The 16,639-nt window shown below is 58.8% G+C and overlaps 1 protein-coding gene across 2 annotated transcripts in view; it reads right to left on the bottom strand.

Annotated features, from left to right (window-relative positions):
* ZNF609 (zinc finger protein 609) overlaps positions 1-16,639 on the bottom strand; it is a 53,278-nt gene that overhangs the window by 27,325 nt on the left and 9,314 nt on the right. For both annotated transcript variants that reach the window (XM_050712918.1, XM_035566643.2), the window contains exon 2: positions 13,103-13,978. In XM_050712918.1, the coding sequence (XP_050568875.1) occupies positions 13,103-13,849 (747 nt within the window). In that variant the 5' untranslated portion in view covers positions 13,850-13,978. The remainder of the gene's footprint in view (positions 1-13,102; positions 13,979-16,639) is intronic.

Genomic DNA, 16,639 nt, shown 5'->3' with positions numbered 1-16,639 from the left:
TTCAAGAGAGAAACTGGATTACATGGAAGAGAAAGTCAGGAAACGACGGCAGTGCAACTTCAGAAGTGCTTGGTGCTTTTTGTTCCCTCGGGTTCTGCCAAGCACCTCAGAGGATGCTGATTTTCTGAGGGTGGATATTCAGAGCTCCCCAAAAACAGGGCGCACAAATAACCAAAGCGCCCTTCCTAACCACCTCTGAAAACCCAGACCAAAACAGCATGACCTTGTGTTTTGAAGGAATCCATAGGCCTGGAAGACCCAAACAGCCCACACACCATCATCATCATTGCTCGGAGTGAAACCTCTAAGTACAGATTTGTGGGTTGACGTACAGGGAGCCAAGTTTTCCAGCCTGTAGCCCCCGAGCTGCACTGTCCAGCCCAAGCAGAGCAGAAGCAACACACGCTCCACAAGGCTCCTCGAAGGGCTGAAGCCTGAGCTGCCCCGCATCTAAATAACAAATCTTCACCTGCGACTTCAAAGGCGGCGGCACGCCGGGAACCTGTCATTAGGTAATTAGGCACCTGAATTTTCACACCCAGGATCTATCACTGCAGGTCATGCCGCAATCAAGCCACCCACTGCACCGGGCTGCAGCCATGGGGAGCAGAAGCTCCGGTGCTGGCAGAAAATGGGAGCTCGAGGATCTGGGAAGAGAAATAAAACCTTGGGTTTGCGAGCCAGGCTTTGTCCCAGCAGGACTTGCGTGCTAGAAGTTTAAGAAGGGGTTTGTTTGCTGACAGCTTAAAGGATTTAAGGGAAGGATTAACCATGGCTTTGCTGATGAGAGAACCGGTGGCAAACTCGGAGCAATCCCATACGCATGGGGAGAAGCTGGAGGAGGATGGGGAAAGGAGAGCAAAACCAGCAGGGACGGCCTGCTTTGCACAGTGAACTTAACGGGGAGCTGCACTTCCCAGCGTTACCAGCCCAGAAGATACAGGGAAAGCCTAAGGACGACCAGGCGCTGGGTCTCACCTTCACTGGAGAGTGCTGGGACTGAGCCCCGTCATTCGGGGAACCAAAGGTGCGCAGATGCTGTACAGGCAAGGCGTTTACAGCCAGATCAGGCTCACGTCCAGGAGGATATCGGAGAGAAAAGGCAGCAGGAGGCGGATCTGCTCCAGATTGGCCACACGCAGAGGAAGATGCCACTGGAGAGGTTCCTCCTAGCACAAGATGTCCGTCACCGAGCCCGACGGGGCTTGGGAGCAGATGCGGACGGATCGATGGGCTCGTCTGGCAGGCTGGAGCCCTGCGACAAGGACGTGCTCCAGCTGGGAGCAGCTAATCCGCCCGCTCAACCCATTCCAGCCGCTCGGCAAACGAGCACGGTCCCCTTAAGGGCAAGCACCATCCACGCGGATTTAGCTGGAAGAGGGTGGGGAGATCGCTGAGCTTGAAGCCACAGTCTGAATCTTATCTGCTGCTTTAATACCTATCAGTGTTGATACAGATTAAAGTATTAGTCGGGATTACTGAAGGCAACCCCCCTGGCACCAGGCAGCCAGGGTGCAGCGTTCCCCTCCTGCACCCACAGCCCTCCGTCGAGGAGCTGCCCCCCAAACAAGGATGCTCTCTGTGAGCGACGGCAGCCCTGCAAACTCAACCCATCCGCAGGGGAGCAAGGCTGCACTTTCCAGGAAGAAAAAGAAGGCTCGCCAGCTCTCACCAGGCTTGTTGCCCCTGCGGTTGCCTACCAGCACAAGTTCAGCAAGTCTTCAGGGACCGCTGGCACCAACACCAGGAGAAAGCATCCCGCTGTGCTCCACCCTGCTCGTTCCTACCCCAAGCCCTCTTCTACCAACACGTTTGTGCAGCCCTGGGAACCCGCCTGGTTAAAACCTGCCTTTTTTTTTTTTTTTTTTTTTTCGCTGCTCGGCATAGCTTTTAACTGGATCATTTCCCTGACCCAGTTCCCCACATGGCTGCACAAACCCTCGAGCATCAGTGTGGGAGGACGTGGCCAGGACACCTCCCGCGACGCCCCAATGACTGCACAAGGACGCAGAAAAGCTCCCATGCCCGAGCCCACGCTGAGCACGTGCTGGAAAGAGATTTCCCCTCGAGGTTCCCTGTCTTCCAAGAGATGCCCACAGCCTGATGCTGCTGCTTTCCCGTGCGAGTTGGCGTTGGTGGGAGACGCCACCAGTGGGGCAGGTGAAGAGGAGCGTGTCACCAAACCAGCGTGCCTCCCTTACTGGTGAATCCCAGAGCAACCATCTCCCGCTCTCGTGGCACTGCCCGTCCGAGGGGCTTTGCAAATGAGATACCAAAGGTGGAACCGTGCCCACGTGCTTCCTCCTTGGGGATAGCTGGAGGAAGCAGAGGCACTGAAGCTGTCGGAGACATGAAGGCAGGCTTGGACAGGGGGAAAGACACCTCCGGCGCATTCCAGAACAACCCTGCTCACGTCCACAGTCCCGCGTCCCGCTGCGATTCAAGCAGGTCACCCCTCAGACTAAACCGCAAATGGAGGGAACAGAAAACAAATGAGCAACGCAACACTGAGATTTCAGTTTTAGTCTAGAAAAAACAAACAGCGCTTGCCCCCCCGTCCCCAGGAAGGCACAAGCTGCAGAAGCTGCGCCGGGCGCGACTGCCTGCCAACAGCAATAAATCCGGGGCTGGAGCCGTGCTGCAGCCCGCTGCCAGGACGAATCGATCAGCCCCTCCAAATTCTTGGCCCCGACCAAACAGTGGCTCCCTCCGGATCTCGGAGGGCCTCCTCTGGGTTAGCAGCAAAATTGTTTACGGAATCGAGGCGCTCAGAGTTGGTCACAGTTTTAGTCCTCCGCAGGGTCATCTCCAACAACTCCCGGCTGCGCTCGCACTTTGCTGCCGCTCCCTCCAGTGCCGCCATCGTTTTAAATGAAGCACAGCGGTGGCAAGCTCAAGGCCCGGGAGGTGAACTGCTCACCGGGATGTGATGGCCGCTGATATTGTCACTGGGAAGGCCAGATGCCAAACACAAACCCCATGGCGTGACGGGATGCGCATGCCCAGCCCAACTGATGCGGCAGCCGACAGGAGAGGCAGAGCGCGTCTCCAGGCCTGGGCTGGAGCCCCTGCGAGTCAGGAGAGTGCAGAGCTCCCGCCGGCAGATCCCCCAAAGCACATGGCTTTATGCGTTTCTGCTGCATTACTGTATTTTGGAAGTATTTTGCTTCACGGCCACGCCGCTTTGGAGAACACATGCTGCGTATACCTACACGGCTCGGCAGGGAGGAGCGTAGCTCCTTGTCACTGCGCCGTAGTTGTCAAACAAAGTCACAGCATACGGACGTGTGATTTTTAGTGCAAACGCTGCCAGAAGGAACATGACTAAGGGGGCAGAGTTGAGGCTGCTGCACTCAGCTCAGCTCTGCACTTCCCAGGTGCAGAGAGCCAAACACTCAGCTCTGGTACCGCACCAACCTGCTTCTCAGAGGCTCCCCTCTCATACAATACCCGCAGGTATCTGTGTCGCGTTGTCACCACTGCCTCCTCAACACCTGAACGCTCTGCCAGCTGTCGGGCTTGGCGCTTTGGCTTGGCGCGGGATCCGACGTTGTCCTGGCGGAGCAATTCGGTGCGCAGGTGGACACACGGCTCAGCAGGTTCCTCGCCGTCCCCACCCGCCTGACCGCGTGCGCTCGGGTCCCTCCTCACAAGGAGCCAGCCACAAGCCCCCGCAGCTTCCCTGGCCGCTCTGCGATCACCTCGCCAAGCAGGTGACGAACTCAGATGCGCTCGCAGAGCAGTTACAGTCCTGTAACCCTCAGCGGGAGCACTCGGGGGCTTCCTCCGGCTGTTCGTCATGCCCACACACAACGGGTTTTACAAGAGAAAGCCCTGAGAGCGGCACTTTGTCTCAAGCAAAGATTATTTTTGGCAGGTTTATCAGAACAGCTCTCACTCCCTTAACCTCTTCTTGGATGAAAGCACATTTAGAAGAACAGTCCAGATGTTGGAGTATCAATAAAACACAAAGCAGCGGTACAATGCAGTTTTGAAAAGCCCGTTATAAATAAACAACTTGGGGGGGGGGGTTTGCTCTCATAAACCAAATCTACATGCTCACCTCACCTGGAACTGGAAATAAAAGTTGCCTTGGGTTACCCATCTGCCGGACACGTGCACAAAAATGCTCCTGCAGCTCTCTTTCCCCTCACTGGTCAAGCAACTTGTACTGCTACATGGATTTTTAATCAAATTTCCCAAAATAAAGATTTACAGGAGGAATCACAGAAGAGTCAAAGCCCCAGATGAGGAACTCGAGCCACGAGAACACCATGAGAGGGTCGCCACCACTTCTCGGCAAGGTCTGGAGGGCTGAGATGAGTCTCCCATCGCAGCAGCGGCTTTGTCCGAGCAGGAGGAGAGCTCTTCTGGTGCTGGGCTGGCTGCAGACCCCACGACCCACCGCTGGAAGCTCTCCTTCGTTGGCCATCCACAAATGCTCTGGAGCTCACACCAGCATTCCCCAGTCCCACCAGCATTTACCCCTGCTACCAACAACTTCTCGAAGAAACCCAACCACATCACACTATCGCCCCAATCTGCACGGCCACTAAAGCAGTTATTTCTGTAAATTAAGCCATCCTCTTCTCCCAAGCTGGTGCTGGACATCTCCAGCAGATCTGGGATGCCTTTCATCAGCTGACGGCAAGCCTCCAGCGCTGGGAACAAAGCTCACTTCTTGGTCCCCTCTCCCAGTGTGCGGGGAGCAGAAGTGCTAAATGATCCGCTTTAACAGGCCAGAAGAAACCCAACCCGGCCCTGCGCCGGCTGCAGCCCCTATTTTCACCCTTTCCATTCATCAGCAGTCTCAGCACGAAGCGGGGTTGTCAGAAGATTTCTTGGATTTCCTTAAATTCTTCTGCCAAGTTCTGATTAAAATCCTCCTAAGTGGTTTTCTCTTTATTCGATTTCCTAGAACTGAGAAGTAAAGCAGTCCTGATAGCAGCGCTGAGTGCCGGCGTTAACAGCCACCGATGCGGCCGGGCCATCTCAGGCTCCCACGCAGGCTCGTTAGGATCAATGGGAAATTGAAAGCGATTCTCTTCCCATCTCCCCTATCAGGCCATCAGCTCCCAGAGGAGACTGGGTTTTAATAGCCCTGCTCGTGCGACGCTCGAAGCGCTGGGTTGACGTGGGCCCGTCTCACGTAGCACCTCCGGGTACCGCTTCAGTGCTGGGTTTGGAAAGGTTTGACCAGGGCCGAGGGCTCCCAAAGGCACCGCAATGTGGGTCTCGCTGCCCAGGAACGGCCAGCTCCACCAAAATCCCACACACTCTGCTCGGCGCTGGTGGCTTCGGAACAGATCTCCCTGCCGGCACTGAGCCCTGCCAAGCTGAACTCTCGTTACGTGCCATCAAGTTTGGAGTCCGTGCCAAACCACGGCCCGCCTTGCCCAGAAAATCTGGCTGCTTCGGTGGGCCGCAGGCTGAGGCGGTTGGTCTCCTGCCCAGACACCAGGCACCTGCAAGCCCGGTCGCGCTCGTTCTTGCTGCCGAGGGCTGGAGACGCGAGGGACGCCGTGAAGGTGCGGCACTGCTCAGCCAGGAGCAGCCGAGGGAAGCCCCTTCCCTGGGGTCTTCGACCCGAGGGCTCGCACAGGCCCCAAAGGCAGAGCAGCAGGAACCCCGAAGCAGCCTGCATTCAAACAGGAAAAAACAGAACGGGATCTGCCGCTGCCCTTTCCACCGCGTCCTCCACCTCTGAAGGGCCCCACAGAGGGAGGCGCTCCTGCCAGGAGCCAAGGCTGCGCTGAGTACGCAGCCTGGAAATCCCAGAATTGCCATTTTTGTTTTGGTTTTAATCCCACGTGCCAAACCCACCTACAGAGAGGCGCAGCCACACTCGGGCAGGATGCGTGCAGGTCTGAGCTCCCGCTGGGTTACCCATCGGGGAAGAGCTCCTGCCTTCTGCGGCCGTAGAGGGTGGTAGAGAAGAAGGGAGGCTGCGAGTCCCTCAGCGGCGGCGACCTGCTGCCTCCTGGCTGGGACACAGCTCCACCAGGAGCGATCCCAGCTGACCAGGCACATTTGAGGGTGGTTTCGTGCACACAGCCTTTGTGTTGTTTTTTTTTTCAACGCAAGATCCGACCTCGCGAGGGGCCGTGGCTCTTCCCCCAAGTCTGGGCAGCTACAAAATGCTCTGCTCGTGGCTGTAGGGTTTCTACGGAAAGGCTGCTTTCCTTCAAAGGGACATTCACAGCCCTTCCTGCAAAGGCTCAGCCCCTCCAGCTCCCTTCACTCTTGTACACAAAGTGGAGTATTAATAGCCAGCCTGGAAGACCATAAAACACTAAATACCTAAAGGGTTCCTGTGCCTTGAAATGTTAATGCTAAGGAAAAAAAAGAAAAAAAAAAGAAAAAGAAGAAGCCTTCCTGTTAGCAAACTGCTCGGGTCTGTGATATATATACACGCTTGCCTTCCTCCCCTCCAAGCCACAGAACAGCAAACAGCACGCGAAGCACCGAATCGCCGCCCTGCTCACAAGGCGCCCCATAGATGCTCTCGGCTCCCCTGGCTGGGCCAGGATGGCTTCGCCAGCTCTTGCTGATGACTTCGTTACCACCTCAAAGAGCCCGCTGGCTCCTCGCCATCCTCCCCTTACAGGATCCTTTTCAGCCTTCAAAAGAGGTTTCCCCGCCTCGCCCCAGAGCTTTCCTCTTCTTTCAAGCCTACCTCCCAGCTCGGCTTTGATGCCCGTGCTCCCTCGGACTCGCCAAGGTCACCTCATCTGTGCCACAGGAGATGCAGGAGCAGGGAGGGCAGGGAGGGCTCCCACGCTGCCAGGCCAGCTGGAAATACTCGCTCAGAGCCGGTACGGCTGCGTTAGCTGCATCCCTCGGCGTGCCCAGCGTGGGACGGCGCAGCTCCATCACCGCACCACGTGGAGGTTTCCGTGCTGGGCCAGCCGGCGTGCGGTTCTGCCCCGGCTGAGCCGTCCGGCCATTCGAAGGATGAGAGGGGCTGCTCCCAGCACAAAGGCAGCGAACCGGCACCCGAACGACTGGAGGCAGGGACGGGGCGAGAGGGGACGCTGGGAACAGCGCTCATTTGCATAGCACCTGGGAAAAATCACATCGCATTTACATAGCTAATTGGGGGAGCGAGCTTCCTGGAATGAAATTGCTTTCTGGCATGGGGTAGGAAAAAGAAAAAAAATAAAAAGAAGAAAAATAAAAAACGCAACCACCATTTGTAGCTGTAATTGTGCGCTCTCCACCTGCAGCACCTGCCAGCCCGCCGGCTCCCGGCGCGCATCCCGCTGCATTCGGCACGGCGCCGCAGCTCCCTGCGGCGGGGGGAAACTGAGGCAGGGAGAGGAAGGCAGCGGCTCCACATTCACCCCCAGGAAGCAGGAAGGGCAGCTGAGAGCACCGAGGACTCCTCTTGGACGCAAACCGCCTTGGAGTTGCATCGCATCCCACCCCTCTGAAGGGGTGGGGAACGTGACGACCTCCTCTTGCTTGCTCTGCTTGCTCCCCGTGCGATTCACTGCAGCGTGTTTCCAGGGACCCCAAGCACACAAGGGACACGCAATCCTTTAAGATCAATCTAGACAATTAACGAGTTTTAAACCAATTTCAGTGTCAAGAGCAGGGGAAACATCATCAGATAGGAGCACGCGCTGTTACCACACCATATGAAAAAGCTTTGTGGTTAACTTCATCCTGCAAAGGGACATGCCCGGCCACAGCGCGCCAGGACGGACCCGTGACTGTTTTGGTCAGCTCGGATCTCGCAGTGACCTCTGGCTCAGTGGCCATGAGGTCGGCCACAGATTTGCCCGGCTGCCCAACGAGGATGCTCTGAAGCCACCCGGCCGTGGCCCCGCGCTCACAGACGAGATATCGCAGCTCCGGCAGAGCAGCGGGAACGCAGAGCCACAACGGCGTGGGGAGTGAATGGCACCAAGGACACTGCGCTCGCAGGAAACCTGGAGAAGGTGGCAAGTGCTCAATGAGGCAGCCTTAAAAAGCAAGGGGAGGGAGAAGGCAGAGAGCGCTGTGCTCCGCGGCCCTTCCCAGCGGCCTCCCCGGCTGCCAGGTGGAGGAGCAGATTTGCTCATTAGTGGATTATTCCTGGCACACTCCCCTTGCATCAGCTCCCCGGAAGGGCTGCGAGAGCAGCTCGCCGGTTTTGAAGCCTTCGGGGCTGCGAAGCGCTGGAGACGCCAGCGAATCTTCCTTTAAAGAAATCTCGCTCAGCCAGATAAATGGTGCTGTGTAGCAGGGGTCATTAGGCTAATAAGCAGCCACCGCCAGCCTGGAAGCAAAGCAACAAACACAAGAGAATCTACCAAAGCCAGTTAGCCTCAAAATCTGACCCATCTCAAGCAGTTACCATCTGCTAAGGAGTCTCCTTTGGAGGAGAAACCGGGCACATGAGTCAGCAGGATAGGTCACACGCTGGCCTTTTCATCCAAATCTCAAATCACAAAGTGTCTGGGGAGCCGCAAAGCGCGCAACGGAGCAGACTGATAGCTTTTCTGAGCCGGGGAAGCAGCGTGCACCCAGTGCAAACCCCCTCGACGCGGAGCCCCCCCATCTCCTTCAACCTCCTCGCTCCCGCGTTGCCATTCTGCCCTTGTGCTTTCCCAGCTCCTCCAGCGCGGCCGTGCTTCGTACCGCCGTGGCCTCGACGGGGAGCCGCCGGTCCTCGCTTCCGGAGCGCCGGGGACGTGCACCGCGACGGGGCTGCGCTTTGAGGTGAGACCCCAGAGCTGTTCAGTCGGCTACGGCAACGCAAACGGGTCGTGCGTGGAAGCTACCTCAGCACCTTGACTTGTCCTTCCTTCCCAGCGCTAACGCGGGGAAATCCAACGGGAGGAGATGCAGTTTTCCCCTGCCTCCACTATGGAATCTTACGAGGTGGGATCAGCCAAAACTCCCAGCCTGCTACATCTAGCAGCTTTAAAAAAAAAAAAAAATGCACGCATATAAATAACCTCTCAGTAGGAGCCAAAACTCAAAGACTAACCCCATGGTTTTAAGTGAACAAGTCCAATTTCCTCCTTTGTAGCTCTTGACACATGTTGGCTGCGTGCCCCCTCCTCGCCTTGTTCCTGCAGCAGAAGGCTCTGCACTGCAGGTCAGGGGACGATAAGGAAATGAGCAGTGTAATTTCCAAGGCCTCCAAACGCAGCCCTGTCAGCAGCTCCGGAGGCGGCTTACTCAAGCATGGCTGGAGAAAGGAAACCGCAGCGAGAGGAGCCGGCAGCTGCTGCCGCGCGCTCCCCGCCGCCTCCCGGGCGCCCTTGGCTCGGCCTCGGCCGGGGCTGCCAAAGCCGCTCCAGCTGCCGCTCCCTGGAAGGAGCCGGGGCGAGGGTGGGGAGCGGTGCAAAGCCTCGGCCTCGAGCGGCTCGCTGGGCTGGGAGTGTAGGAGTCGGGCGCACGAGGGGCTGCCCTGCGTGCCCCCAAATCCCTGCGGGAGACGAGGAACAAGAGGGGACAGACACCGGCCTTCGTGCGCACAGCGAGACGCACACAGCCACCCACGAAGCACCAAGTGTTTTCCCTTCGGAGCTTTTCCTTCCTCACTTCAGCCCCGACAGAAGCAAGCCCACGATGGGCACTGCCCATCCATCACACACGGGTCAAAATCTCAAGCGTACACCCAACCACGAGGCCGGGGCAAGCACACGACACCACATCTGCTTCCAAGGGGGCACCCTCTTCATCCTCAGCGCGATGGGACTCGCCGTCAGAGCGGCCTGGGTCTTGCCAAAGCCTCACACGGCACGGCAGTGAGCTCGGAGGGTCTTGCAGGTTAAGGCAGAGAAGCCGCTTGAATCATTTGGTATCAGAGCAAAAGATCTGCCCACAGCGGGGTAAATATTGAGGCCGATAAACGGTGTGCGGACAACAAAGCTGGAAGCTACGAGCGATGTGAATGTGCCGTGCTGCTTTACCTGTGCCGTCATCAGCCAGCCAAGAAGGGGGCAAGCCAGAAGCTGGCGATGGCTGAGACACCGTGGCGGAGACGGAGCCGCTTACACCAGCGGGATGAAGCAAGGCAGTGGCACAGGGTTGAGGGCCGCGTGCAATGCGCTGCTCCCAAGGTCGGGTCGGGTCCAAGCCCACAGCAGTCTCTGGGCTCTGCACAGAGCATCAACCTCTTTGAGATGCAAAGCTGCAAGAAAATGCAATATCCAAAGTACAGAAACGTCTCTACGTGGAGGGGAAATGCAGGGTGAAAATGCACCGGTGGCTTCTGACCAAAATGACCAGACCCACCCCCCTTGTTGCCCGAAACCGCAGCGCATGTGACGCAGCGAGGGTTTTCTGAAGGGCCGCGTCTCCAGCGGCTTCTGTTTGCCTTTTCCTCGTTTGCAGCAGCGTCACATCTGGACACTCGTCAGCAAAAACGCCCTCCTCCTGCTGAACAACCTCTCAATCAAAACAAAGCCGGAGCAGCAGCCAAGAGCTGGGAGGCTCTTTTGTTCAATGCCTGACATCCCCTGGCCGGCCAGCACCGCCGCGGTCCCCCAGAATGCCATGCCCCCCCCCAAAATGCTGTGCCCCAGCATCAGCGAGTCCAGGCACCGGTCCGCACGCACCAGAGACAGGCGAAGCAGCACAAGGCTCCCTGCGAGCATTAAGCTCCCGATCCTGCCCCCACAAACGTATCTGGGGAGGGGCAGCGCCTGCAACACTTGTGCCCAAGCCAGAGGAGGGCACGTGGGAGGCCAGGGCACTTCGCAGGGGAGGGCTGGATGCGGCCAAGCGCAGATACACACCTAGAAAAAGGGTGCTGGGGCTGTCGGTGCCGGGTACAGCATGGCAGCTTTACCCCGGGCAGCAGCAGCCACAGCAGACATCTGGTCACAGAGGCGAACATCTCCTGCTCGGTTCGCTGCCGCGACGCACAGATGTGAGAGGATGTCGGAAAACCAACGCAAGGCTCTCTTCTACACCCAGCAAGGACTCGAGGGCTGCAACACCCTACCGTGAGGTATTTAAAGAGCACAAAAGAGGAAGGAGGGGCAAACGGCGATCTGCCTGTGGCACCGAAGTACCTTGTCAAGAAAAAATACTCGCTGCGAAAGTGCTCTTGAATCCAGCCGGGAAGGCACATCAAAACCTCCTGGCCGCGGGCTGGCGGCTCGGTGCACGCGGGGTCCCTGCCCCTCTTCTTCGCCCCTCTCGCTCCCCGGACGGAAAGCAGCCTCCCCGCCACGCGCCGCAGCCCAGACAGAAGCGGGCGCAGCGCAGGGTGAAGCAGAGGACAGGCTGACGGAGCCCAAAGGTTGGGCTGAGTCACGTCGTGACCGTTCCTGTTTCGCTCTGAGCGAGTTTCTCGCTTCCCAGCGGGGTTTGCCTCGGGGCGGGCAGGAAGCCATCGCCCTCCCGCAGCCGGCACGTACCTCCGCTTGCTCTCCAGACCCCGCGTGCCGTTGTAGATGGGTACCGGCAGCTTTCCTCCCCAGCCCAAACCCCGCAGACCTTCCTCCGGACCCAGGCTGTTCAAACGGGGCTCAGCCCCTCCCGGCTGTGCCTCCACCTACGTGGTTTTGCCCGAATCGGTGCAGGTAAAGCAGCACGGCTGGCCTCCCGGTGCAGCTGGATGACGTTTGCTCCCTGTCTTCACAATCCCTACCTCACCTCGGCACTTCTACCCACAGGTAGGGCTTCTGCAGCTGAATCGGTGACAGAAATACAATTTGAACTGTAAAATGCAGACAAGGCTGTACGGGGTACGACCGAAGGTCCAGCCAGCTCCCATGCGGGCTTTGGCGGCAGCCAGCAGCAGATGGCTGCTCAGGAGCGTAGCAGCCAAGCACGCTGTGACACTTCCCAGGCTCCAGCCCCCCTCGGGGTCTCCTCAAGCCAAAGATGTTGCCCCAAACAAGCGCCCAAAGCATTCCTCCTCCACAAACCCGCCCAGGCGCCCGAGAGCACCAGTAAACGTTCAGCACCCGCCGCTTTTTGCGGCCATTCAAACCCATCACGCAGAAGAGCATCCGCTCCTCTTCCCGGAACCATTCACCCCAGTTCTGCTGCTGGACAGAACACGGAAACAACGCGCCTTCCCCACGCCACTCCTTCATTTTACAAGCTTCAGCCGACTGCCCCAGGAGTCTCCCCCCCTGACATACTCAGTAGCTTCTCACCCCGTGACCCATCATCCCCACCAGCCTTTGCTCCAGATTTTCATGCTCTATGCTGTTTTTTTTTTTTTTTGCAGATATCTCCCCAACATCTTGCTGATCTCAGCAACTCTCCCAAATCTGCTGAGCGCGGCCCATCCTTGCACGCACCAATCCCTTCCTGGTGCCCAAAATCCCCCCGTCACACCCAGAGAGCATGTGCAGGAGCAACCCTTTGGGGCGCGGGCCAGCGCTGCACCGCGCACCTGCCAGCCACAGCTCCCCCGCTCGCCACGTCCATCGACAAGAAAATCGATCCGTGGGCCGCTCGGATTCAGGGGCACGGTGACACCGCACGTGCGACCGGCGCAAATGAGCTTTTGTAGGCATGAACACAGAGATGCGCGTACCTGAGAGTAGCCAAAGCGCTGCTCAGACAGACGGACAGACACGAGGCCAGGGCACGCTCCACCAGCAGGAGCTGCGGGGCTCCTGGAAGAGCAGAGGGCGTCTGTAGGCTGCTCCTGGCCAGACACAGCACCAGCTCAGCATCGCTGCCGCACATTAGCAGAGCAGCGACACGTAGAAACCACCCACAGCAACATGGTGGCCCCAGGCTGATTGTCACTGCGAGTGGGACAAAGCCCACGTACCAACAGCAGGCCAAGCAAGGAGGCTCCTGTCAGCCCTGCACCTTGTGCTTGCTCGCCTGCCCACACGGATCCCGCGTTTACGAACACACGAAGGTCTCCTCTGCAAATGATGCAACTGGAGAGAAACAGATTCCTTGGGGAGCTGCAGGGAGCTCCAACAGGCGAGGTGAGGCCGCTGGGAAGCGGAGCGCGGCAGCCAGCAGACTGGAAACCCGCAGTGCCCTGCTCTGCTGGAGGTGGCACGGGAGCAGGGCATCGCCCTCCCATCTGCCCAGGCTCCTCCTGCAGAGCTGCAGGGACTGGGGGTCTCACAGGTGCTCGGCACCGCCACCGCCTCCACCCGCGCCCCGGCCCCTTTCTTACCTTCTCCGATTTGACCTTTTTCAGCTGCCGGCACTCGCTTTCCCCGTCCTCCAGCTCCGACTTAACTCCCAAGGGATTGAGCGCAGCTCCCGTGTCAATAGCTATACTCCCAAGCTGCTCGGCAGCAGCAGGCTCTGTTCCCTGGCCACCATCGTACTGTCCCACCCTCACCGCCAGGGCCAGGGGCTGCAGCACACCAGGCTCCTTCTCCGACGGAGCCCCCGCACCCTCACTCCTTTCCTTCTTGCTTTTGGATGAACCACCCTCCTTGTCCTTCTTGGAGCCGGCCACGCTGCGAGATGCCTTGGCCGACTTCTCCGAGCCCTTGGGGGTGACGGCAGGCACCAAGCCACCAGAGTTCGCGCCGTCCCCAGAGCGTCCTTGAGCCTCCTTCTTGCCGCCAGCTCCCTCGCTGGGGGTGAACAAGGAGGTCCCCGGGGCTGGCTTGCCACTGTCCTTACCACTCTTGCTCCTTTTCGACTTGGATTTGCCCTCCTTGCCCTGCGGGCCTGGCACCGGGCTCACAAACTTGATGTTATCGGGCAGGGTCGCCACCGCGTTGGGTGCCGGCAGCCCCACCTCTTTGGAGCCCGACATTTCCAACTTCTGCTGATCCTTCTCCAAATCAGCGTCCAGATCAATGATGAGATTCCCTACGCCAATGTCCCATTCATCCCCGCTGTCGTACGTCTCTACCGGGTTCGCATCGATTCCTTTCCCTCCGGAAGCTCCGCTGCTCAAGGACATCTTAGAGTTAACGGCCCCTCACGGTTCAAGGCTCTTCCCTGCCTCCACGCCCCGGGGGTCCGCAGCGCGGCTGCACCTACGTCCTTGGGCTGCCAGCGGTCGGGGTCTGCCCAGGTGACGGCATCGCTGCTGAAAGGGAGAGCAGAGAGAAGAGTTAGAGGCGAAGAGCACGGCGGGCACCAGACAACCCCTCTGGGCAGGGAGAGGCACCACGGGCAGCGTGCAGGCAGGGGACCGGGACCAAGCCGTCCCCGCGCAGCAGGTCCCCTCCAGGCCACCAGCGTCACTTTGCATCCCCCATTACCCAAATCCGACATCGGGCCCAGCCAAACCTCCACCGCCAGGCAGCAGGCTCCCGCTGCATCCCCGCCGCGTCCCCTCCTCGCCGTCCCTGCAGCAGGAGCCATCTGGCATCGGTCCCTCGATCGATACGAGGCCCTGGCAGGTCACAGCTCCCGGCTCCAACAAGACATTACTCACACATTCCCCGCTCGCCATTTCCCTCTGAATTATTGAGCGCTCCCCGCGCGCTGCCCCTGGGATGGAGGATTGATTCCTCTCCTGCCAATGCCACCCACGGCCAGGGGCTGCTTGGGGGGGCTCCTCCCTGCTGCCAGGGACGAGGTTTAGTGCCGTGGTGGCAAATAAATCCCAGCCCTGGGGCACCCACGACGCGACCGGCACTTGGAAGCATGAGAGCCGTCACCGAAGGCCAAATCGCAGAGGAAAGCGCCGGCTTTCCATCTCACATGCCCCAAGCCGGGACGGCGAGAGGCGGCACCGTGCTTTAGGGCCGTGCTCCGAACCGTCTCGCTCCAAACGATGGGGAAGGCCGGGCCGTGCCACGCGGGTACCTGGTTTTCAAACAGCGCAGGGCCGGCTCCCGAGGCATTGCACACCGGCACGTCCCTGGAGGCGGCGGGGGGGGCGAGGAGAACAAAAAAAGAAAAGCCAACGCAAGCCGGGAAAGCGCCGAAGTCACTCACTGCAATGAGCTGGTGGCAATTACATTTACAAGACGTAATTAACACATGAAACGGCCTCTTCCCAGCAGCCACCCGGCCCCAGCCGTGCAGCCGCCCGCTCTCCAGATCTCGGAAGAAATCCTTGACCACCCATTTGGACGAAGCTCCTCTCCGGCACCATCGTCCTTCCCCTTCCTGCCGAGCTCGAGGCCTGCTGCTGCTACTATTTACGAGCAGCACTTCAAAAAACAGGTGACTTAAAGAGAAATGAGAAAAAACACACACACGCACACACAAATTTCTTCAAACCCCAGCAGGCAGGAGCCTGGAAAGCAGCTTCATGGTGCGTTTCCAGAGATGCAAACACTGTAAAAATGCCAAGGATTCTTTCATCAGACAGGCTGCCGCAGCCAGACCATTTTCCATCTGCTCCCCACAGCATCCCCAGCTCTGCACAGCTAATAATCCACTCTCTGACAGGTCATTACGGAGATTTTTAACCCCAGGAGCCAGGGGCTAGCATGCAAGCTGAAAATGAAAAGCACTGACCTCTCATTTCAGCGGCAGGGAAAGTGCCGAATCAGGAGATCACTTTGTGCACTGGAGTCGCTAACGGCTTGCCAAAGCCACCCCGCGCGTTTCTCTCGCCTCCTCTTCCTCCTCCTCCTCCTCCTCCTCCTCTCCCGGAGGCCCGACTCACCAGCATCCCCAGAGCCCCTCTCCCCGGCCGAGCTCTCCGAATCACCGCCAGGCCGAGGAAGGCCGCGGCTCCTCGGGGGCACAGCACGGCCTCCCTCTGTGCCGTGGCATCCGCGGCGATTCCTTCGGACGGAGGGGCGAAGGATGAGGAGCCAGGCGGCCCAGATTTTGAGCCGGCAGCGGTCCCCTTCCCCAGGCGCACAAGGGCTCGGGGACATGGGACCGGCGCAGGAGGTAGTGAGGCTCGAGACCGAGGAGGAAAGGGCCACGCGTGGGTCGGACGATGGCCGAAGGGGCAGAGATCCGGCCCCGCAGCCTCCAGCAGGCGATGCGCAGTCTGCTGGGCCGTATTGCAGGAGGCCCAGCGTCACCCGCTGCACGTGAACGAATACACTGCAGACAAGTATTATTTTTATACAGAAAATAAGAGGAGCAGATGAGGAGGACTTTGGTCTGAAGCTATGCAAACAGCAGCAGCGTCTGATTCCTCCCACAACAAAAGGAACTAGCCCACAAGTCCACCGGAGAGCCAAGAACAATCGAAGGTTTAGCAAACAAGAGGAGAAAACATTCACCTGACACAGGAGGCGGCAAAAGGGAGCCCGAGCCCTGCTAGGGCAGGGAAGGGAACCGCAAACAGGACGAACAAGAACAGGCTGGGTCTGCAATAGGGAAGGAGAGGCGCGTCGTGCCGCAAGCGCTGCGGGAGCCGGCCTCCAGACGTGCCGCTGCCGGAAGAAAGACCGGGGATCCGTGCGTTCCAGCCTGGGGTTGAAGGCTACGACCCCAAAATGAGACTGGGGTTGGTGGCTCCCTCGCAAGCCAGCCTGCATATGTGGGTCCAAAGCACTTCCCACAGCTCCCCCAAATGCCAGGTGCTGCTCGGGTCCTCCCCGCTCTCCTATCGAGAGCGGCACCGCCGCAAACCCCGGCGTCTCACAGAACAGACCAAAGGGATTGCTCCAGCTATAAACGTGGCCTTCCCCTTACCTCCTGCCATCGCAGGATTGATCCCCGCACAACATGAAAAGCATGTGCTCACTTGTTGGCCTGGAGACCTGCCAGCAAAGCGTTTTAAGAGCAGTCCTGGAGCACAGATCCGACAAGGAGACAGCTTTCTGCTTGG

Source organism: Cygnus atratus, chromosome 11 (assembly GCF_013377495.2).
Source record: "Cygnus atratus isolate AKBS03 ecotype Queensland, Australia chromosome 11, CAtr_DNAZoo_HiC_assembly, whole genome shotgun sequence".
Classification (NCBI taxonomy): Eukaryota; Metazoa; Chordata; class Aves; order Anseriformes; family Anatidae; genus Cygnus; species Cygnus atratus.
This window is presented reverse-complemented; position numbering and strand designations above follow the sequence as displayed.